The sequence below is a fragment of the Grampus griseus genome, assembly GCF_964374135.1.
Source record: "Grampus griseus genome assembly, chromosome: 2".
NCBI lineage: Eukaryota > Metazoa > Chordata > Mammalia > Artiodactyla > Delphinidae > Grampus > Grampus griseus.
In genome coordinates, this window is record NC_139018.1 from 141902687 (window position 1) to 141927576 (window position 24890).

General features: G+C 46.6%; 1 protein-coding gene and 1 pseudogene across 2 annotated transcripts in view; one reads left to right on the forward strand and one right to left on the reverse strand.

Annotated features, from left to right (window-relative positions):
- Positions 1-5840: 5840 nt before the first annotated feature.
- The window catches only part of ADAMTSL3 (ADAMTS like 3), a gene marked incomplete at its 3' end in the record, with an annotated part of 370362 nt that continues 351312 nt past the window's right edge, over positions 5841-24890 (forward strand). Inside the window, exons 1-2 of the mRNA XM_082647461.1 lie at positions 5841-5937; positions 7415-7516. Coding sequence (XP_082503587.1) covers positions 7448-7516 — 69 coding nt within the window. The 5' untranslated portion in view covers positions 5841-5937; positions 7415-7447. The remainder of the gene's footprint in view (positions 5938-7414; positions 7517-24890) is intronic.
- Positions 8279-9078, reverse strand: LOC309818510 (6-phosphogluconolactonase-like; annotated as a pseudogene). Its single transcript has one exon. The product of its transcript is annotated as a 6-phosphogluconolactonase-like (transcript).

Consider the following 24890-nt stretch of genomic DNA (forward strand, 5'->3'; position numbering starts at 1 on the left):
TATTTTTGCTCAAATTAACCAATTCTGGAGAAAACCCTTGGACTCCTCGAGTTGTCAGAGATGATGTGCTAGGTGTGAATTTTTCAGGAAGCTAAGGGTGAATCGTTAAAGGAATCTATGGTGCCCGCTTTTGTTTTCCTTTTCTTACAATCTAACCCTTTGGTGAGTGAATATTTTTCTAAAATGTAGCCTGTACTTCCATACATCCATCAACAGAATCTAAGGAACAAGTGAATTCATAGATAACCTGGATTCATAAGCGTGAACACAGCCCTGTACAATGATACTGTGATACTCTCAGGCCCCAAGATGAACAAAACTGTACCAGACTTATGGTGTCTTTTATTTCTTTTGTGCCTTTCACAGTTTTCCTGTAGCACCTTTATGCTGTTAGTATCCCTTTTCTCTGGAGCTATTCTGTCCCTTTCTAATTCTAGCCTCTAATTTACCCTTGAAAACTAGATGACAAACATGTGAGAACTATGTGCAAAGAAAGAATCAATAGTCTCAAATGAGACGTAAGTATTTGCTTATATGCAATATGCTTAAATCTGATGTCAGCTGGATGCTCAGAGGCCTTTTTTGTTCTGGTTGTGGGGAAATGAGGAGAGACTTCCAGAGCTGGGTTCTAGATTAGGAAGATGTTTCTATGTTATACAAGCAAAGTATAGAAACAATCTCTGAAGTTAAAGTGGAAGGACCTCTTAGAACTTCCTGATTTTTATATTTCACAAAATAATGGAGAAAAGTGATGCTAAGAGAGGTGAAGTGACTTACCTGGAGTCCCCCAGTGTGTGGCCAAGCCTGGACAGGTAGCACATTTCCTGACCACAGCTCCAGTGTTCTCTACACTGGCCTTGTGCCTCTGAGGGGAAGAAGATAAGGTTCTTGTCAAGGGTAAAGGGGATGAATTCAAAGGCACTAGTAAATCCACTCTTCCTAGAGTGCCTATGGTTTGCTCACGTTCCATGGTAGAGTCTATGTGCACAGATATGTCTGTGTATACGTACAGGTTTATCAGATTATGAGATGCACATAAAACTAAGGTCAGCACCTTCCTAGCCCTGGAGACCACGTGAAAATCAGCCTCGGGTCTGGGGCCTGGAGAGTTTTCTGGCCCTGAGAAGGGTCAACAAATCCCAACTCTATTCCTTTGCAGCACTTTGGGGGACTATAGCTTTCCCTTGACCAATCCCAAAGATTTGGAATTTTCTAGAAAGAGTCTGTCTAACACCACCTCACCGTCCTGACAGAGATTTTGACTGGCTCAGACCTCCAGTGCTGCAGCAGTCGTAATTCCTAAGCCTCCTGACTTGAAATGACGGATCTGGCACCTCTAAGAAGGCATGAAATCACGGATCTGGTGTGATCTGATCCCCAGCTCCTCGGAGATCTGGGTGCAGGATGAGAGGAAAAACCAGGAAGGGGGGGTGTGCCAAAGCACACAGAGCCCCTCACCAAGTAGAACCACTCCTGTCACACCTCCTCCCAGGGGCTTTTTTTTTTTTTTTTTTTTGCTTATGAGGCAGAAGCCTTGAACACGTTTTAGAAAGCAAATTTTTGTTCCAAAGAAGTACTCTGGACAGGCAGAAAACTATCACCACTGGCTGAGCCTGCTTCCCATGTGGGGCGGGGCACACCTGAGAAGCCAGTTGTGGTAGATGCTTTTGGTGCCGGAGCCCTGTCCAGACCCTCGTTGTTGACAGGTACACCCACCTCCCAGCTTATGTGAGTGTGGCAGCCCAGGGCTTATACCTGAGACCTGCCCTGGAGCATCGCCTTTGGCTTATGAGAGCTGCTTAGGAGGTTCCACCGCCATCCAGTTCCAGCGGAAGCAATGACCGTCATGTGTGTACAACCACCCAGTCCTGTTGCCTGGAGACAGGGCAACCCTATGGTGTAGCTTCGGCTCCACGATCCATGAGGATCGGGAGAGGGCTAGACCTTCCCTGGGGCACGGGCTTGCTCTGCTCTCCACCCTTCCCTATCCTGCATCCCTTGCTCCCTTACAGATCTTTCCTGTGAGAGCACTCCCTCGGCAATCTCGCACCCCTAAGACACCATGCTCACCTGACGTTTCCCCTGATGCATCCTTCGTTCCTACTTCAGTCAGCTCTCACTTCTATAGGATTTGCCTCCAAGGGCTCCTTTTCTCCAAGCCTCCGACACAGTCTTCTTGAGTGTGCTTTCCAAGTCCATCTCATGAGTTCTGCAACCAGAAAGAGTAATTCTGTATCAAGAACAAATTCAGGCCCAAGCCCTGAAGGGATGTCACCTCTCTCGTAGGGTAAAATACACACATACCCCCACAGAAGCATCAGAAGTTCACTAGCAGGAACTTCCCTGGTTCTGTCTCTCATACAAATGTTGCATTGTTGTGCTTGGCTCGTTGCAGTCACTAGGCAATGCAGGGAGTAGGGGTAGGAAACTCTGAGATAAGGGAAACCGGGAACTCAAGAAGATGGATTTTAGGGAGGAAATAGAACTTGGTTTCTTAGACCTCTCAGGATTGAAATGCACTGCCTTTGTCCCCAGGCGGTGGGGTTCTCATGCGGAGAGGTAGTCCAGGAGCTAGGCAGGGAAGGATCTGAGCCCCGTCCCCCATCAGAGATAGATCGGTTGGGCAGTCACACCCAGTGGCCTGATCAGACACTTCGTGGGGGTTCGTTCTCTTCTGTTCTTCCCCCACCTCCATGCCTTTGGCAATGTCTTGTTTAAATATTTGGGCAGGCTTCAGGGAAGAGGGGAGAGTGGGTGCAAACGCCTGAGGGATGGCTCTGCGTCTACACTTGGGCAGGGTGATGGAGAGCCCTCTGGAGTAGTTAGACGGTGAATCTGAGGACTGCACGTGTGAGGTCCAGCCCACACGTAGAGGAGGAGTAGAGGAATTTGTGGTCCTGACTCACAGTGCCTTAGCCACACACGTAGGACTGACTGCAAGACCTGCTAGGGTGAACAGGAAGGCAGAACTTCCAGCAGGGAACTGGTGTTTTCCCTTCTGCTTTTCACTACCGACCAGCTGTTCCTTGAGGGGGCTGGCCTGATACTCAAGGGCACTTGTGGGAGAGCAAGCCTCAGCCCTGGCCTCCCTGCTTGATGTGGCCACGCCCTAGAGGCTCCAGAATCAAAAGCGCCCAAGGGAAAATGAGACAGGAGCCACTAGTACTTTAGAGCAGAGCAGCTCAGATGTTGCCAACACCCCCACCCGCCCCCACCCCAGAGGCCTTCTCAGTGCCTTCCTGAGTCACAGGAAGTGCAGGGCTGCCACTGCACAAGCATGTCTCTTTGAATTCTCCATTTCGTCTTGAATATGCATGTAATTTTTGCAATGGACTCCATTTGGGAACGTGAGTGACGTGAGAAGCGGTATAGTCTAGTTGCTAAGAACATGCAGGGTTTAAATCTTTCTACATCAGTCTCCTCATTTGTAAAGTGGAATAAAAGTTATACCTACCTCATAGGCTGGTGTGGTGAGTGAGTTAATACAAGCAAAGTACCTGGAACGGCAGCTGGTGCGTTGTAAGTGTTTGGAAATGTTAACATCATTATTCCTCTACCCTACCTTGATAGGAGAAGTGCAAAGTCGATCCTCATTATTTGCAGATTCCATATTTGTGAACTTGCCTATTTGCTAAAAGTTATTTGCAGCCCCCAAATCAATGCTTGCAGCACTTTCATGGTCCTCTGATGAGGGGTGAACATTTGGAGTTGCCTGATACGCATTTTCCCAGCTAAGGTCCATCAAGGCCATGCTCTGCCTTCTTGTTTCAGCTCTCATACTGTAAACAGGTACCCTCTGAGGGCCTATTCAGTGCCACTTTTCACATTTTGGTCTATTTTCTTGGTGATTCTGCTGTTTAAAATGGCCCTCCAGAGCAGTGCTGAAGTGCTGTCTAGTGCCCCTAAGCAGAAGGCGGCTGTGATGTGCCCTGTGGAGAAAATCCTTGTGTTAGATAAGATACCCGTGTTAGATAAACTTCATTCAGGCCCGCGTTGTGGGTTCAGTGTGAATGAATCAATACATATTAAGCAAGATGTCTTTAGGGAGAAACACACATATGTATTGATTGGTTCAAGAGAATGTGGTGACCAGAGGCTGGCGGGAATCTAACCCTGTATCTTCCCCAGGATCAATGGTCTGGTATTCCCAAATTCACTATAAAGTTCCCTTTACTTTATAAGAACATAACTGATAATGGTGAATAGGAGAATCGACTGTACATGGGTGCATTCTTTCTGGTTTAGCCCAGCCCCCCCGCCCCCACCCAATGACTAGTCTCCCCACGGCCGCCTGCTCCTCTGCCTCCTTCATACTGAACGTCCTCTGCTAACTTCCCGCAAGATTCCAGCTGTTTTACATGGACCGCCCTGGAGATCCTCCTCTTGGCCAGAGGAAGTCACCGAGTTAAGGAAGGCAAGATAGGGGAGGTAGGCGTGCAGGGCCAGCTCCTCTCCGTAAAGCTCTAACACCACCTGTAATGTACCAAACACAGAACAGGCAGGAAAGCAACTTCAGAGATGACCAAATGGAGGCTTTAGAGAGAAGAGAGAGATGGGCTCCAACCCTGACTTTGCAACTCACTGTGTACAAGTTATGTTATCCCCTGGGCCTCAGCTTTCCCATCAATGAAATGGGTATAATGTTACTGTCACCACGGGGCCCTTGTGAAGATAAGCTGCACATAAAGAGCTTGGCACGTGGCTGGCACACACTAGGCACCCAAGGAAATGATGACTGTGGTAGGACTTAGCCGGGGGCATAGTTAGACTTTCAATCCCGGGCCCTTGGATTTATACCTCTGAGATTAGGCCAAGGCCAGGGACAAGCGTTCCACCTTACTTCACTTCCACAAGTCCACGAGGAAATTCACCCCAGTCCTGGTGCCTGACACCTCCACCCCAAATCCCAAGCCTGGGCACCCCATGGTTTGGGCAGCTGAGCAGCTCTGTTACCCAAGCTCGGCTCATAGGAAGTGGCACCAGGTACCCGCTTACGAGGCAGCCCTACTGGTCGGTCGCTGGTGGTCCCTGGCAGCCAAGAGTCCGGGTGGTGAGTCCACCGGCCCCTGCACAGGATCTGCGCTGGGCGCCTCCGGAGGCAGAGGCGGCGCAGGCCGGGTGGGGCCACTGGTCTCCGACTTTGGTCACGCCTGGCCGGAGCTCCGGAGGCTCGCAGGCACGAGCCAGCGGTTCCGGGCAAGCCTCCGTGTGGCCGCTGGGCCTGACTTAGCAGAGTCGGCGCCGGGGCCCTGGCGGGGCGGGTGGAGGCTCGGGGAAGTGCGGGGGTTGGGGGAGGGGACGATGGCATCCCCGCTCCCAGCTCCGGCTGAGGCGGAGCGCCCCGGCTGGCTCGCGGCGCAGCGGCCGCCTTTCCCCTGCGCGCCTGCCGGCGGCGGCGGTGGCGGCGTCGGCAATCCCGGCTCTTGGCACCACGCCTGGCGGCCGGCCCTAGGCGAGGAGTGGCTTCCAGGAAGCGGGCGGCGGAGCGTTCCAGCCGAGTCTCGCCGTCGCCGCGGCCCCGCGCGCTCCGAGCGGCCCGGCCCGGCCCCTCACGCACTTTCTTCACGCCCCCGGCGTCCCCCGCACGGGCGGAAGGCGCGGGGCCGACGCGAGGGCGGGCGGGCGCCCGGGCGCGCCGTGCACTTGCCGGGCGGTGCAGGTGGCGGCGCGCGCCCTCCGCCTCTGGGCCCCCGCCAGCGCCTTGCTCCGCACGCCCGGAGGGGGCGGGAGAGGCGGGGCGGCCCCGTCCCAGCCCCATTTAACTTCTCGGCGGCGGCGGCGACTGCGGCGCCGCGGGCTGGAGGCCAGCGTCGGGGAAGGTCCCGGTCCCGGATTCCGCACGAGGTGTTGACTGGGCCGCTTCTGTCCGCCTCTCCTCCGCGTGCGCCGAGCCCGCGCGGCCCGGGGTGCACGTCCCAGACGCTTCTGCGGCGCCAGGTGGGTGCTAGGAGCTCGGCGCCCGGGGGTGGGAAGGCTCTCTCCGGGGGAGCAAGACGGGGCGGTGGCTTCTGAGCGGGGTTGCGGGGCTTCGAGCGGGAGGGTGCACTGCTGTGTTCCCGGGAGCTTCAGGACCGGGGCGCTCGGCAAGGCTCGGAGACCTCGGGCCGGGTATACTCCCGTGGGGTCCCGGTGGTTTGGGGGAGAGACATTCAGGGGTGCTTGACTGCGGGGAACTCTACCGGGTTGGGGGTTTTCAGATTTGGGGCTTTCTAGGTAGAAAACGGGCTGACAGCACCTAGTGGTCTTGGGCGTCGGAAGGTCCGGCCGGTTGGCAAGTGGGATGCGAGCACCTAGAGCGCCAGAGGCTGAGTGACGCGCCCGCTGTGGCAAGTGGACGTGCGGGACTGGGACGCGGCGGCGGCGGGGGCCCGGGGACTGCGAGGCGGCGGGTAGTTGTGGGGAGTGCGCGCCGGGACGGCTGCTGTGAGCGAGCGAGCGAGCGAGCGAGCGAGGGGACCGCACGGTCCCAGGGCCCCGCACTGGCCGCCTCCCTTCGGCCCAGAGTCGCCGCCTCAGGTCGGAAACAGCAGCACATTTGCGGATCGCATTAGGCCAGGCCCTTAATGCTTTCTCCAGATGGAGAGAATCCACCGACCCGCCCCCGGACACCGGCTCCGCCAAGGCGCCCGCGAGGCGAAGCGAGAGGCGAGGGTGACCTCGGCTTTTCGGCTTTTCCAGGCTCGCCTCGTTCTGATTTCCCTGCAAACTGTCAGGAGAACTCTGAAGAAAGCCCCCGCTGCCCTCCTGGTCTCAGAGGGCCTCTGCTGGTTTGCCCTCATCTACTTTTAGGAGATTGTGCTAGTATGGCCCTGAGGCTGTGCCCTCCGAACCTCCCTTAACTCAACTCTCAGGCCTCTCTGGCTGCAGGGCTGAGGCTCTGAGGATGAACGGTGTCCTCTGGTGGGGAAAGCCTTGAACCGTCAGAAGACCTGCATTCCAGTCCTAGAAAAGTCACCATCTTGCTCTGTGACCTTAGGCAGTTCCCTTCCCCTCTCTGGGCTGGCTTAGTTGGGCATAGACTCAGTTTTGCCTGAAGCAGCGGAAGCTGGCAGGTGCCCTAACCCTTGGCTCCATGCAGGCTTCCTGAGTGGGATGCCAGTAGCCACACCCTGCTTCTGACACATGGGCTGGGAAGTGGCTGGTGCAGAGATGGCTCAGCTTCTGGAGGGCTGGAGGTACGGGTTGCACACTGGAGGCTGGTCTAGCTGCCCTCCTGACTTTGATGTGGACTCCTCCTAAAGAGAGCCCCAGAGAGACTGTACCCTGTAATAGGTAGCTCCATCCTGGGCCAACACAAACCTTTCCAAGACATTATGTGGGGCGCAGGGTTCCTCCCTTTGGTTGGTCTGTTAAGTCATGAGTGCTGCCACTGGGTCCAGAGCTGATTGGAAACCAAATCTTTCCTCCTTTTTAGGCTGCGAGTGAGCTCCCCAGGAGACCGGACTCCATGGCTTCCTGGAAGAGCCCCTGGTGGCTGCTGGTACGGATGGTCTTCATGCACTCTGCCCTCCTGCAGGTAATAGGGAGGGGAAGGGGAATGGTAGGCATCCCCCTGTTCACTTAGGAGTTTCATTCTAGATCACCTAAGATGTGGTATGATTAATGTTCATCTTATGCCAAAGAGAATCTAATTGTTTCTTACCTCCAGCAAATGGTATTTCTGGTTGGCTTAGCTGTAAGCATAATCCAATCCCTCGGGTCCTCTCCGAGTCCTAATACCGCTGTGCCTGATACCACTGTGGATGCTATATATGAGTGATAACTTGGGGCTGTGATGGATCCTGTCTTTTTCAGCCTGGAACGGCTGTCTGCATGTGCACTGTAGAGACTTGGCTGCTATAGGCCAGGACATAATGATTGGGCAGAGGCCAGGTTGTGGCGTTAGCTCAGCCACTAAATAAGTATTGTGTTTACGTCTATCAACACATATCACACTGTTTTGCAGTCCTCCCTCCCTCCCTCCCTCCCTCCCTCTCTCCCTCCCTCCCTCCCTCCCTCTCTCTCTCTCTCTCTCTCTCTCCCTTCCTCCCTCCCTCTCTCTCTCTTGCTTTCTTCAAATGCTCTTTTTAATAACTGTCACCCAGAGCCAGGGGCCTATGGGTTGAGCCCCTGGGCAGGGCTGGTGGCCAGACCCTATCGGCTTCCAGTGGCACTACAGGGCTTTTCTAAAATGAAGCCTGGAGTGGGCTGGCAGCGGGTCCCAGCCCTGGAAGGTCCCGCCTACTCGGGCTGAGCATGGTCCCAGCTGCAGCATCTCTCGGGCGCCGGGTTACAACGGTTACAACGTGGAATGCTTCCTGAAGGCACTCGTGGTCAGGAGTCCGGCTGCTGCCTCGTCCAGGAACCAGCAGAATTTCCCAGCTCGGGGCTGGACCAGGGCTGCGGGGAGCAGGTTTTCCTGCTTGTCCAAAACGCGCTTCAGAATGTCTGCCTTGCCTGTTGTAGTCGCCGCAAAGACGACACTTGGAGCTGCCTTCAACCCGGGAAGTGTGAGGCTTCTGGGGAGTCGCCGATGGGGGGGCCATCAAATTCTCCCGCTCCTGCAAGGGGGGAGTGGCCGGGGAAGAGTGAGCAGGTGTGGCCATCGGGACCCACACCCAGAATCAGCAGGTCGAAAAGCAGAATGGAGTCCCCTCTTAAGGCCTGTCTCACCTGCTTGGCCGAGTCCTCAGCCACCTCCTCCACAGGCAGCGCGGGGTTAATGGTGATCACCTGGTTGGCGGGGCTGGGCAGTGTGGAGAGCAGGTGGGGCTGCTGGAGGCCATCAGTGCTCTCGCAGTGCTCCAAGCGCATGTCGGAGAAGCCCAGTGTCCAGCGCGCAAGGCCGGCAGGCCCGGTGCAGGCAGCGGCGGCGGGCAGCTCGTGGGCCCACATCGATTCGAGGCTGCTGCCGGACAGACCGAGCGCCAGTTGGCCTTGGCCCCGTGCCAGGCGCTGCGCCACCAGTTGTGCCAGCGACGGACCCAGCTCCTGCGGGCTGGAGAAGACCAAGAAGAGGCTGCCAATGCGCCTGCGCTGCAGTCTTTTCTTTAGCATCCTGTCTGTCCCACCAGCCCCAGGGGGACCCAGCTCAAGCATCGCATCCTCAGTTACCCACTGGACAGACTCAAACGAATGGAGCTAGCGTTGCCTGAGAGACAATAGGGAATGGCGGAGACTGTGGCAAAGTTGATGGTACATGCTCCATCTATTAAGAACAATCTCTACTCAACTCCGGCTGATCATTGCCAAGGGAGAATGCAAACTCAGGATTGCTGGATCGTACTAGTTTGCAAGATAGCTGGTTATCCAGACTTCCTGTGCTATCTCTCAGTTGTTAAAGCATTGAAAGCCAGACATATATTTGTAGACTAGATTCAGCCAAGCAGTTTGTACCCCCAGATCTAAAGGTGCAGAGCACTTCTTAGTGTTGTGTCCTGAGGTATGCTGCTAGCCCATACCGTACCTTGTGTGAATTAGAACATGCTGGTCCATACGGTACCTTGTGTGAATTAAAGCAAGGCAACCCCTCCTTGCACATGTAACTTCTCATTCCATGGCTTGGTGGCCTCTGTACTCCCAGGGCTGGCAAAGGGCCTGGCACGTAATAAGGGCTCTAACGTCTATTAGATGAGCATATACACATATATAAAGAGATACACCTTGGGATAGATTAGTCAGACTTCTCTGCTTCTCGTTTCACTCCTGTACTTAGTGTTTCTAAGGCCTCTTTCAGCTCCAGTGTCCCATGATTTCAGGGGCTCATGCAGAGCTGGTTAGTGAGGTACATCTTCTCCCCCATTATTCATTTTATTGGTGCTACCCCATATTTGCATTTCAATAGGTAGCTTTTATTAGAACACATGGTAATATTTTCAGGGTAACTTTAGGATTTCTGTGGTCAGCGAGGTATAGTGTCGGGGCAAAAGGATGGAGACTTGCTTTTCCATCCCATCAGCAGATCTGAAACAGGCTGTGAGAGCCCCAGAGATTTGTTCCTGGTCAAATGAGGCTGAGTCTTCAAGGCACCGAGTTTCATTTTGCCTTCTTCCACCCTATAAAATTTAAATGTGTTTTGAGGCAGTCTGTTGACCTTTGGCCAAGGGCAGTGTTTGCCCAGCTTGAGTCACGCACTGACCGCTTTTGCATTTTTCCATATCTTTGTGCCGCTGCAGTGTTGTTTCCATGTACTGGGACAGTGTGCACGGAAGGCTGTAAGCGGAGATTTCAGGCCAGCGGTCTTCATCATCCACAGCGTCAGCTGTTGGAATCCCAGCTCCACCACTTCAAGGCCTGTTATACAAACGTCTCTGCGTCTCAGTGTCCACATTTGTAGAGAGGGGGTGTCTACCTCATAGAATTTTCTGGAGGAGTTAATCCATTGTGAAGAGGAAAAAAGTAACAAGCAAAATGAAAACTGTCTGGCATGTAGTAAGTGTACTAAGTCAGTGCTGTTGCTGTATTAACCCTTTGAAACAAGCGAGATGCCTGTGATTTCTGCTGGGGATGTGGCTGGTCCCATCACGGGGCCTGGAGAATGTTCTAGGCAAGGCTAAGTCAGTTTGGGGTGCCCAAGGGTTGGACACTTGGTTATCTCCCTAGGATCAGCCTGAGTTTGAGTCAAAGCTGCTCCTCTGAGGTATCTTGGGATTTGGGTGTCTGGGGCGCCCTTGGGGGTCTTCTTTGGTCTCTCCCCTTCCTTATAAGTGCTGCCACCAGGAGGCTGGTGGAGAGTTAATAGCCGTGTGAGGCTGAGCTGCAAGGAGCAAGGAATGTGCCAACTCATTTAATAAAAACTAGATTTTCTTTATTAAATCAGCTAAAACTGAAACCTTTATATTCACTGGCCACAAATAATTGTGATAGATTGCAGAGCAAGCCATGAGGTCAGCAGTCTTGTGTTTCTCTAACTCGTTCTTGACTGTTTCTGGAGGAGCTCACCGTTTCCCTCACTCAGGCAGCTGGAAAGACCTCCCATCTTCCGGTTACACCCTGGCCCTGGGAGCTTCCTGTTGCTCTGGGCCTGCTCCTTAGGGACCCTGATCTTCCCTGAGAAGACAGGTGCTGCTGTTCCAGCTCTCTCTTCCAGCCTTCTTCATTGAGAAGTCTCAACTCAGGGGGATAGAAATATGGAGCAAATCATGGGCTCCAGCCCTGCTTTGCCAAATCCATTCCATTTCCATGCCTCGTGCAATCTTGGGCAGATTCCCTTTCATTTATTAAAAGTCCAGTCCAATTTAAAATTTTGATTCCCTGCTTGATTTAAATCTTATCTCCCTTCTGTCTAGTCTAGCCTTGACACGTGGCTCCAGGTACCTGAAGTGGGGTCGTACTGTGGTCCATTCTCTTCTCACCTCAACCGGTGGTAAGGACTGGTGTGGGGTTCTTTCTTCCTTTTAGTTATTCTCGGTCCAGCTGGGGTTGGGAGCAAGGAGAGGGGATGGGGAGAAGGTCAAACAGCTCTTGACTTAACTGGATGCCTCTCTCTGGTAGTTGTCACCGTCTCTAGCTCTCATGGACTCTCTGCCCTCTGGGTAGCACATGTAAATTCTTCTAGCTCTCATGGACTCTCTGCCCTCTGGGTAGCACATGTAAATTCTTCAGAGCGCTCTGCAGGACCTGCCTTTCCTGAAGCAGGAGGTCCAGCTCCGGCTTGCCTCGTGCTGCTGGGATCTTCTTGCCTCCAGGCAACCCTGTTGGGTGGGGTGCTGGCAGGATGGCTTAAACCCGGTTCCTTTGGTGTTGTCCACTTAATCCACAGGAAGTGCTCACATCCTTGCTGTGCAGTTGGTGGGGGTGTGGGATGCTCCAGCGCTGGCTCCTCTCTCTGTCCTGCCAACTCCCTTCAGTTCTCTGGTCCTTGCTCTGCTAGGACAGATCAGTGGATCCAGTCTAAGCTCATACCTACCTGGAGAGAGGATCGCCAGTCTCTCCTTGCAGGCATCCCCAGTCTCAATGAGTGATTCTTTTATTTCTTCAGTACATCTCAGTCCTCCTTCTTAGAGGGGAAGGAGTGAGGTGGTAGCTGGTATCCCTTCTTAGGGAGCTCTCAGGGAGAGGTCACCTTATGTTGGTAGCCCTCTTGAGAATGTGTGTACTTAGCTCCTCCTTATCACGAGCTTTGCCCCCTAAATTCCAGTGTTTCGGCATTGGGAAGGGTCAGCATCTTGATACTAAAATTAGACATGTTGGTTCTAGTCCTAGGGCCATGCTGGTCTTGGTGGTAGTTCTGGTCTCTGATTCCAGTGGTTCCGGTCTGATGTTTTAAGTATTGTTACGTTAGGTGGTTCTGGTCTCAGAGGTTCTCTCTGGCATTGTTTTTGGTCTTGTCGCTGTTTCTGATCTTAATCATTATGGTTTTCATCAGTCCTGGGGTTGGGAGTGGTTCTGGTCTCAGTGATTCCGGATATCTTGGTGGTTCTGGTCTTGGTGGTGTTTTTGTCTCCGTGGCTGTTACCACGGTGGAAGCTCCAGTATTAGTAGGTTCATGTCTTGGTGTTGGCTGTGGTTTTGGTGGCATTGGTGGCAGTTCTCCCGCTGTGACACCACCAACATTAATCCTAACGTTCGCTTTCACTCCATCTCCTTTAAATCAGAAGTCAGAATCCACACTTGGGTGTTCGTTGTGAGTTACAGAAATCCCCTGGCTCCTCCAAATCACTCTTCTGACCCAGGAGAAGGAGGTGGCACATTCAGTCTGAGACGGTGGCCTGTGTCAGTTCCCTCGTGACTGAATCGGGTCCTCCATGAGCCTTGGTTAGAGATCCATAGACACTTGGATTCACCCTTTACAGTAGCTTCTTATGATATCAGTTAATTTGTGGTAGGACCTTTTGTTTTTTCATCCTTTTCATCTGTTTCTCTCTTTGTTCTCATATGCGTGATCACCATACCTTCTGATCATCCTTCCACAGAACTCTCCAGGCGAGTTCTGTGACACTTTTCCCGCTGTCCCCTATGCAGGGAAGACGTTTAAGAGAATAACAATCAATTGATTGAGCTCATTGTCATCACTTGACACTCTGTGTCTAGAGGCCCTGACCGCTAGCAGATAAATTATGCAAATAAAACATTTAAATTGTAGAAAAATTGGGAGCTTCCCTGGTGGCGCAGATAAAAAAAAGTCTATTATTTTACATCAACTGTTAAATGTAAACATTGAAAATAAAAGACAATTTTGATAGCTTAGTTTTGGCCTTCCTCTCTCCTCTCTCTCTTTTTCTTTCTTTCTCTCTCTCTCCCTCCCTCCCTTCCTTCCTTCCTTCTTTCCTTTCTTTCTTTCTTCCTTCCTTCCTTCCTTCCCTTCTTTCTTCTCGGTAACCTCACTAAAATGGAAGACACCCAGTATCTCTGAGAGGTTTCTGTCAGCCTCTTCCATGAGCTGCAGATCAGTATATCTGTGAGCTGCTACTTAGCTCCACCAGGATATTCCCTGCGGACCTCAGACACAATATTTCCTAAATGGAAATCCTCACCACCCACCCAGCTCTGTCTCAGTGCCTGGATTCTCCATCTTCTAGTCATTTGACCCAGAATCCTGGGGCCACTCTAGATACCTTCTTCTCTGTTGCCCCTGCCCTGTACCCATCCGGCCACTAACTTCCATTTGTTCCATCTCAGAAATATCTCTTAGGGACTTCCCTGGTGGTCTAGTGGTTAAGACTTCACCTTCCAGTGCAGGGGATGCGGGTTCGATCCCTGGTCAGGGAGCTAAGATCCCACATGCCTTGCGGCCAAAAAACCAAAACATAAAACAGAAGAAAATTGTAATAAATTCAATAAAGACTTTAAAAAAAGAAAGAAAGAAATGTCTCTTTAATCTGTTTTGTCCTCTTTGTTTCCACTGACACTGTATGTTTGAAGAGTAGGGTATTTGACAGCATGGGGTATGAAATAAGGATGAACAAAGATAGTTCGTGGCTACACTGGGGAGGACCTTGCCGAGCACACTAAATAAATTAACGATGAAGAGGACTTGATTCAGTGGGCAGCATGGAGTCCTGTGGGCGTTGACCAGGAGGTGATGGGAGACACCAGTAAGACTCCATTGGACCCCTGGGAACACACTTGAGTGAAAGATACTTGGGATGCCGCTGGCACCAGTGCAGGTTGGGACTGATGAGAACTTCAGCTCAGTTCGCAAGAGAGCATGGGGCCGTGGGGAGGGGGGAGTAGTCCTCAGCAAGAGCATGTGATTATGGGCACCATTTTAGAACCTGAAGGGATAGAACTTGACAAGTGATTATGTGGGACTGAGAGAGAAAGAGGGAAGAATTGAAGATTCCTTTAGGTTCTGAGCTAGTTTTAGGGACACACGAAGGTGAAAATTCACCCTGATCTTGTGAAATTGTCAGTTATGTTTGAGAGAGTAGCTTCAGGGGAAGCTGTGGATTGCAAAATGTGAGGGACTGAATAAGCCTCTTTAATAAGTGGTGCTGGGAAAACTGGGCAGTTACATGTAAAAGAATGAAATCAGAACACTCCCTAACACCATACACAAAAATACACTCAAAATGGATTAGAGACTTAAATGTAAGGCCAGACACGATAAAACTCTTAGCGGAAAACAGGCAGAACACTCTGTGACATAAATCACAGCAAGATCACCTCCTAAAGAAACAGAAATAAAACCAAAAATAAACAAATTGGACCTAGTGAAACTTAAAAGCTTTTGCACAGCAAAGGAAACCATAAACAAGGCGAGAAGACAACCCTCAGAATGGGAGAAAATATTTACAAACGAAGCAACTGACAAAGGATTAATCTCCAAAATATACAAGTAGCTCATGCAGCTCAGTATCAAAAATACAACCCAATCCAAAAATGAGCAGAAGATGTAAATAGACATTTCTCCAAAGAAGATATACAGATGGCAAACAAACACATGAAAGGATGCTCAACATCACTAATCATTAGAAAAATGCAAATCAGAACCACAGTGAGATATCACCTCACACCAGTCAGAATGGCCATCATCACAAAATCTACAAACAATGCTGGAGAGGGTGTGGGGAAAAGGGAACCCTCTTGCACTGTTGGTGGGAATGTAAATTGATACAGCCACTGTGGAGAACAGTATGGAGGTTACTTAAAATATTAAAAATAGAACTACCATACAACCCAGCAATCCCACTACTGGGCATATACCCAGAGAAAATCATAATTCAAAAAGAGTCATGTACCACAATGTTCATTGCAGCACTGTTTACAGTAGCCAGGACATGGAAGCAACCTAAGTGTCCATCGACAGATGAATGGATAAAGATGTGGCACCTATATACAATGGAATATTACTCAGCCATAAAAAGAAACAAAATTGAGTTATTTGTAGTGAGGTGGATGGACCTAGGGTGTGTCAAACGGAGTGAAGTAAGTCAGAAAGAGAAAAACAGGTACCGTATGCTAACATATATATGGAATCTAAAAAAAAAAAAATGGTTCTGAAGAACCTAAGGGCAGGACAGGAATAAAGACGCAGATGTAGAAAATGGACTGGAGGACACAGGGAGGGGAAAGGGTAAGCTGGGACGACGTGAGAGAGTAGCACTGACATATATGCACTACCAAATGTAAAGTAGATAGCTAGTGGGAAGCTGCATAGCACAGGGAGATCAGCTCAGTGCTTTGTGACCACCTAGAGGGGTGGGATAGGGAGGGTGGGAAGGAGACGCAAGAGGGAGGGGATATGGGGATGTATTTATATGTATAGCTGATTCACTTTGTTAAACAGCAGAAACTAACACACCATTGTAAAGCAATTATACTCCAATAAAGATGTTAAAAAAAAAAGGAAATATGTAATACTCTTTGAGAAGGAAACAGGATCATTAGGAAGCTTCTTCTGAGCAAAGTGAACACTTCAGTATATATGCACTGCAAAGGGAGGCAGCAAGGAGAAAGGGAGGGATTAAAGATCCAGGAGGCAAAAACCAATTGTATGCAGTTATTTCATAACAGAGAAAAAAAAAGTAGGCAGTGTTTCCCCTCTGCATTGCTAATGGATCCTAAAGCAGCAGAGCTAACATCTTTTGGAAACCACATTTCAAGGTTTATGATTGTGATTGCTCTTAGTTTATTTTTACAAAGATGCTAATTTCCATAAGTAGCATGGAAGCATAAAGCAATTTCCTCTCCCAAGTATTTTATGCAATTACTTTCTGGAATTTGTCAGCACTGAACAGCTCCAGCTAATGTATGCTATAAATTATTGTGGTCAAATGCTCAGAAATTCATCTGTTCTCCAAGCCTTCATTTACAAATATAATAACGTTATTTTGAAAAAAAAATTTTAAAAGGAAGAATTACTCTATTTTATTAATAAAAACTCATTTATAGTATTAAAGGTCTCTTTAAATTCTCTTCACTTTCTCTTTTGAAATTTTTATTTTCCCCCTGATTTAAAAACATAAACATATTCATTATAAAAAAATGTGGAAAACACAGGAAAGGACAAAGATGAAGAAAACCACCTTTCATTCTAACAGTTGTTAGGATTTTGTTGCATACATTTCCAATATTCTTCTTAGAATATTAACATATATATGTATCTTTTAAAAAGTGGTTACACTGTATTTTGATTATAGCTTTGTAAAGATTTAACAACATGAGGAATATTTCTACATGTCATTAAATATTTTTATTTTAATATTTAATGTCTTCATAGTATTGCATCATTTGGTGTGCTATATTTTATTAACTAATTCTTTTACTGCTGAACATTTAAATTCATCAGTTTTTTGCTGTTGCAAATAATGCTGCTATGAAAATATGTTTGCAGATCCATCTTTGCTCGCAGTTATTATTGTTTGCTTTGAAAACATTTCTAGGAAAATATGTATTGAAGCATAATCTTGGGGTCAAAAGCTATGTGCAGTTTTAAGACCTTTGATTGATACTATCAAGTTGCCTTTCAGAAAGCGTCTGTCAATGTGTACTCTGCAATAGTTGGCAATATAGGATTTAAGGAAATCTTAGTAGTGAGAGATTCTTAAAAATACTTTTGGGCCATTTGTATTACTGCTTTTGGGTATGGTCTCCTTGAGACATTAGAAATAGAATAAAAGATTTTATTTTCATATTTTTGCCTATTTTTCTACTGAGGATTTCTCATTAATTTGTATATGGCTTTTTATATGTAAAGAATATGAGTCTTTTGTCTTTAATATGCTGCAAATAATTTCCCCATTTTGTCATTAATATTTTAATTTTATTTATGTTTTTGATAAATTGACATTTAAAATTTTCAAGTCGCCTAGTCTAGGAATCTCAATTTAAGAATTCTTTGCCTTTGCATCATGCTTAGAAATAAACTCCTACTGAGAGAAAATAGGTGTAATCTATGTTTTCTTCTAGTCTTATATTTCTTTTTAAACATTAAAATTTCTGTCAGTTGCTTCCTGTGCTAATATCATACTTTTAAAGTTCTTATAGCTTTGTAATGTGTTTAGTAACTACTAAGGCATGACTTTTCTCTTCAGTATTATAGTTTTGACCAGTCCAGAAGGTCTTTAAAGTTATTTGGGCAAGTTCCAAGAACAAAAACCCTGTTGTTTTCAATGGCAATGGCATAATGGAGGTGTAACAAGTTCCTTCCCTCAAAACTATATAAAACAAACAAACAGCAACAAAAAGAACGAAGTTTTTCTCCATTAAAACAAGGAGATGGTACTTGTTTGTAAACACGAACTCTGAAGTACTGTTTTCTGAGTACTGTGAAATCTAGACCTGAGTGAGAGAGGACCCTGCAGGCTGACATGTGTCTCCTTGCGTTCTGAGCAGGACAGAGGTTTCCCTAATGAGGACTGTCACAAATTGTGCCTATCTAGTAAACTTTTGGTAAGAAGAGTGAAATTGAGGGCCTTGATGGGACACAAAAATAAGCGGGTATTGTCCCTAAAGAGGCCTGGTTTGACACCAAAAATGGCAAGGGACATAGAGTTGAAGGGGAGAATTGCTGACACAGAATTTTTATCATCTAGTTGTACAACATAAACTCCTACAGGGAGAGACCACGGAAGGTGGAGTGGGATAACGTAGGGAGGAAGAAAACGGCACTTTTCTGACCAAAATGCTGTGGAGTAAGGGGGTTTCTCGAGAACCTCCCTGACTGTTGGATGTTGAAAATAAAAGGAAGGTGTAGCTCTAGAGAAAAGGAAAGCACGTCTTTAGTAAGAGAAAGAGCCCGACAACAGTGCAGAATCGAAGCTGTGGACTAGTCTAGTTCACCCCCTGTCTCATACCTCATGTCATCCTCCTGCCGTTTTTCAGCAAACAGCCGATCCCATTACAAACAACAGAAATAGAGCGCGTGCAATGGAATAAGCAACTGGGGAGGTACTAGACAGAGTGGGTCTCCTATAAGATGAAGTAGAAAACAAACATACACGTGATTATAGAAAAATGGTAACAAAGGAGATCTAACATACGTTAATATTTCTTAAAAAGAACAGGAAAAATTTCAACCATATAATCAAAGAAAGCTTTTCCCAGTCTTTTTCTTAAGGTCTTTGTCAATATTGATTCTGTATTTTTTGTCATTGAGTATTACTGAAGAGAACTCTGGCCAATCTGATTTTTAACCCTTGTATGTGCCTCACTTTGTCTGCCATGATGCGTACATGATTTCTTCCTTATTCCAAAGTCCATATTTTCATCTGGACATAATGTAAATAATTTTTAATCTTCATAAGCATGTGTGCATGTGTTTCAGGAAAGGTTTTTTAATGTGGTCCTCAAATCTGTAATGTTTTTACAATTTTTGCCATTTTTTTCCTAAGCTTACTTTTTCTGTTGTCTTAAAATGTTTTCTTTAAATTCTTGTATTTCTTCCTGAACTTTTTTAAAGCAAGATCAGGTTGTTTATAATTTATTTGTGATTTTTTTGGGAGTAATTTATCTAGAGATATATGTTCATTGATTGCATTTTGCTTGTATTTGTTACTATTTTTAAAACTTTGTATGCATTGATCTTGTGAGGGTTCTGTTCTGATAGGGATCCTCTTTTTAATGGGGCTCTGCTCCATGGGTCTCTCATCCTTCTTCTTAGATGAGCAGGCTGAGAAGAACATGTTCTTCTCATGGTGATAAAAGAGACACGTGAGAGCAAGTCCAAAGGCATAAGGGTCTTTCTTATGCAGTCTGCTTGTGTCATTTCTGTAAAACCCCACTGGCTGAAGCAACTCACATAGCTGAAGACACAGTCAGAGGTAGGGACAGAGCAGGTTGTATGGCCAAGTCCAAAATTATTGGGGTAGGCTGGATAAAGAAGATGTGGTACATATATACAATGGAATATTACTCAGCCATAAAAAGGAATGAAATAGTGCCATTTGCGGAGATGTGGATAGACCTTAGAGAGTGTCATACAGAGTGAAGTAAGTCAGAAAGAGAAAGACAAATAAATAATATCACTTGTATGTGGAATCTAAAAAAATGGTACAGATGAACTTAGTTGCAAAGCAGAAATAGAGACACAGATGTAGAGAACAAACTTATGGATACCAAAGTGGGAAGGGGGTGGGATGAATTGCGAGATTGGGGTTGACACATATATGCTGCTACATGTAAAATAGGTAACTAATGAGAACCTACTGTATAGCACAGGGAACTCTACTCAGTGCTCTGTGGTGACCTAAATGGGAAGGAAATCCAAAAAAGAGGAGATATGTATATACGTATAACTGATTGATTTTGCTATACAGCAGAAAGTAACACAACATTGTAAAGCAACTATATTCCAATAAAAATTAATTAAAATATTAAAAAAATAAAACTGACTAAATTATAAGCCTTCCCCCAAAGAACCCTCACAAAATTATTGGGGTGGGCAAGTCTGCTCCTCCCCTAGAGATCATATGTATGTGTGGGGTGAGGGGTGACTGTTTTTGAATAATTAATCAACTCTCATCTGGCAAAGCCAGGTTTTTCATTGAGGCAGCATAGCTCCAGAGAGCATAGTTGAGTTGCTACACTCACACCACCATCACACACTAACATTACTGATTTGGGAAGAGTCGGCGCTAATGAGGAATTGTAGCCAAGTCTCACCTCGTGACGTGAAGCCAGCTTTACTTCATGAGATCGGTGTTCCTCTTGGATAGGGAGGCTATGATACCTGCCTTCCCATCTTACTCATAACTTTAACTCTAGCCTTCAATCTTAGTCTGTTGCAAGTAGAAGTCCAGAAATTGATTCCTCTCAATCCCCTAGTTCAGTGTTACTTCAGCTTTTTGACTGAAAAAAACCCACAGGAGGAAGTGCATTTTACATCATGACTCAATGCATGTACATATCTATGCATTCATATTTTTGGAACAAAAGTTTCAAGAAACAATGCTGATTCTTTCCATGAGTGGTTCACTGTGATACCTGTTTTTATATCCACTCCATTCCAGTTGATTCTATGACAAAATGACTGGTTAAGACCCAATTAATTTCATCACCTACTCATGGGCTATATTTCCAGTTTGAAAAAAAACACTGCCCTAGTTAATAGACCCCATTCTCCATCGACTTTTGTGTGTGTTGATTTTCCTCCTCTGATATTTGGCTGGAGGGAGGGGGTTGATAAATGAGGCTCCTAGTACAGCTTCCGAATTCTGATTGGCCATCACCTAGTGTAGCTCTGCTTTCCTGGGGCGCTATGTTCCCCCACACAACCAACTACTGCCAATAGTGTCCATTTAAAGCTACAATTTCCAATATGCTTGGTTACTAGGGTTCTTCAGAGCTATCTAGATTATCATATTCTTTTACTTGTATGACCTGCTAACATGATGAATCATATTAATAGGTTTCCTAATATTGAATCATCCTTGTGCTCCCGGCATTAACTGTGCTTGGCCATGATATACTGTCTTTTAAATATTCAGCTGGATTTGGCTTGCAAATATTTTGTTGAAAAGTACTACATCTGTATTCATAAGTAATGTTGGTTGGTACTATATTTTCCAGGTGTTTAATATAAAAATTTTTGTTAATTTTATAAAATGGATTGAAACATTTTCCATCTTTTTCTCTTTTCTGGATCAGTTTAGCACAGGGATAAGCTATTCTTTGAAGGTTTGAAAGTAAAATAAATAGTAAAATTTTACCTTGATAGTAAAAATAAATGGGGCCCAGAACATTTTGGGGCAAGTAATTCTTTGACAACTTTTAAAAGCTTTTTATAGGATTATTGGATTATTCAGGTTTTTCCCACTTCTTTAATCAATTTTGGTAATTAACCTTTTCCTAGAAACCTTCTATGCAATCAAAAGTTAAAAATTTGGTAGGACAGCAAAGGGGAGTATTTTGTAATTTTTCAAACTTCTTTTTATTATTTTGCTTGAATTTCTGATTTATTTTTCTTGAGAGTATGCAGAAAGTTTTGTTTTTAAATGCTCAATTTTATGAATGTTGCAAGGATACTTAACAGTTTGACATTTTTCTGAATTTCCATGGATAATGGACAATACATTTTATTCTCTGTATTAAGGAATGTTGTTCTCGTATCCCCACTCTCTTTCTTCATTGTTCCTTTCTGTCTGCTCACTCCCCACACTAATTCCTATTTAGTTCTAGGGGGGAACAGTCTGTCTTTTCTTTTTCCCCTTGGCTATTACTGATCTTTGTCTTTAGGAACTTAGCAACTTCTTGTCTAGCCGGTTTTTGTAAACACAGATGGTTCTCTCCTTAAGAGGAATAATAGGTCCAGGTGTTGGGTAAGATTGAACTAAGCTTCCCCATTTTCTGATCTTACCTCTGAGTTGTTTTTTTAGTTTTTCCAATAGGATCAATAATGAAATCCTCAACATTTTTATTCACATATATTTTTCTTTATTACCAAGTTGTGCCAGTTCACACTCCCGCTAGTAGTCCGGGAGAGTGCCCTTCTCTCTACATACTCACCAGCATTTGATATCACTCAAAATTGTTGTCAGTTTAGTAGCAGTCCAGACATTTTAAACTCTGTCACCCTTAAATCCGGATAGAAATGGCCACCTTGGTTATCAGAGCAGGGAATTCTGAGGGTTGGTGTGGCTCATTTAGAGATACCTTTTAAGCTAGTTATAAAGTGAATAAGAGATGAGTCTATAATTTATGAAAAGAGAGACCCATATACATTAAAGTCCCCAAATAAGGGATCAGAAAGGGAGGGGGATAAGATTATAAGCAAAACTTGGTGGTGCTCAGTGGTATCTGGGGGACAAGACTCCAGGTGAGATTGGCAGGGAGAAAGCACTGTCCAAATCCTCTGTGGGGGTGAAGGCAGGGCCTGTGAAGACGCTCTTCCTGCTTGGTTTGGTTCTCCGTGAGGCTGGAGGATGACCTTCCCCTTTGCTGGGATGGAAGGTTGAAGCCAGTGGTGGAAAGGAGCCAGCCTGTACGTGAGGGGCATGACTGCCTTTCTGGAGGAAGCGTTGCTCATTCGTTGGCAATAATTGCAGTCACCCTTCGCTGAGATTGAGAGAGAAGAGAGGGGGGAATTTCTGGGATGGGCAGAGTGAAGCAGGTCCAAAGCCCTGTGGCTGTTCAAATGAAATTCCTTTCAGTGCACACACTTCACACTGAGAATGCAGAGCCTCCTTTCCATGGAGCAGTGGTTGGTAGCAACCAGCAACTATTACTCCCTCCCCCGATGGCCCTCTGATGAAAGCAGGCCCTCCCAGGACCCCAGCCAGGCCTTTGCCTCGCTCCTCAGGACAGGCTTGATGGCGTTGCATCTCAGAGGTAGCCCAGTGGCTCTGAACTGACCTGTAAGCCCTCCTTCCCATCCTTGGGAGGTCCAGCATGTGGCAGGCATCATTGTTCACGGCTTTTGGGGTGGAGCACTTGTGCTGCACACTCTGTAAACACTTTCTGGGATGCATTAGCAGCTTCCATTGTCAGAGCCAGGAAAACATTTGGTGCATGGAGCGGGGAAGGAACACGTGGAGTGGCAGGCGGCCGTGCTCTGGCGGGCTCTGTTCAGTCCCTCATGTGGGGAGGCTGCTTACCTCGGTGGTGCCCACTATACATCTGGCTGATGCCTGGTGGATCCTTAGTGAGGTACTTAGCAACCAGACACTTTTTTTCTGCTTTTTAAAATTTTTTATTTTGTTGTTTTAAATTTTTTTAATTAATTTATTTTTTTTGGTGGTACGCGGGCCTCTCACTGTTGTGGCCTCCCCCATTGCGGAGCACAGGCTCTGGACGCGCAGGCTCAGCGGCCATGGCTCATGGGCCCAGCCGCTCCGCGGCATGTGGGATCTTCCCGGACCGGGGCACGAACTCGTGTCCCCTGCATCGGCAGGCGGACTCTCAACCACTGTGCCACCAGGGAAGCCCTGTTGTTTTTTAAATTAATTTTTATTGGAGTATAGTTGCTTTACAGTGTTGTGTTAGTTTCTGCTGTACAGCAAAGTGAATCAGCTATACGTATACATATATCCCCTCTTTTTTGGATTTCCTTCCCATTTAGATCACCCCAGAGTGTTGAGTAGAGTTCCCTGTGCTATACAGCAGGTTCTCATTAGTTATCTATTTTATACATAGTAGTGTATATATGTCAGTCCCAATCTCCCAGTTCATCCCACCCCGCCGCCCTTACCCTCTTGGTAACTGTACGTTTGTTCTCTATGTCTGTGTGTCTATTTCTGCTTTTCAAATAAGTTAATCTCTACCATTTTTCTAGATTCCACATATAAGTGATATTATGTGATATTTGTTTTTCTCTGTCTGACTTACTGCACTCTGTATGGCAGTCTCTAAGTCCATCCGCATCTCTGCAAATGGCACTATTTCATTCCTTTTTATGGCTGAGTAATATTCCATTGTATATATGTGCCACATCTTCTATATCTATTCCTCTGTCGATGGACATTTAGGAGCAACCAGACACTTTGAAAGACAGCTGAAAGATTTGGGGGTGGGGAAGGGGAAGAGCCCAACCCATGCTAGGGAGTGAACCAGCCACACTTTATTATATAGTTAACTGTTAAAAGTAATAGATAGGCACATACACTTATGTGTACACAGACAGAGCAGTACAGGTGATATGCTGATATAACACTCAGTCTTTCCTCAGTGGGGCTTTGGTGACAGGCCACGTGCCTCTGTCCTTTTTGGCCTCACTGCTAATTTGTTCCTGTCTTGTCAGTTGATCTTCTTTGATGCCCACCCCAGGACACAAGGTGTATCAAGGAAGCCTTGGCTCCCAAGGTTCTTCCTTGGCCAGCACAGATAGATGTTGAGTTCTTTCCACTTCAGCAATTACCAAGGGAAGCTTGTCTTTCAAAAGACACATGGCACACAGGACACGGGTATCTCTTTTTTGACTGTCATGTGGAAGTACTCACTGAGCTCAGAGCTTTGTTGTGTAATATAAGACTGTGGGATTAGCACATAATTCTGAGATTCAGTGAAGGAATCCATCGACTGACAATCCCTGGTGAGGTCAAGAAAGAAAGTGATCTTAATGAAAACTAATATGAGACTAGAGTTGGCAGTAATAGTGCAAATGGAGCCCTAATCTGTGTTCAATATTTATAACTCATAGATTCTTTTTTCGTTGATAGTGAGTATATATAAAGGAGTTTTCACTTCTTTCGTATGTTAGAATTCCTTTTATGGGATATGTGGTTCATGAATATTTTCTCCTGGTCTATAGCTTGATTTTTTATCCTCTTATTAGCATCTTTTGCAGAACAAAAGTTTTAAATTTTGATAAAGTCCAACTTATCATTTTTTTCATTTGTGGATGATGGTGTTTGGTGTTATGGCTAAGAACTCTTTGCTAGGTCCTGAAGATTTTCTGCTGTGTTTTCTTCTAAATGTTTAATAGTTTTACAGTTAAGTCTGTGATCCATTTTGAATTAATTTTTGTATAAGGTGTAAGGTTAAGGTCAAGACTCAGTTTTGCCTGTGGATGTCCAATTGTTTCAGCATTAGAG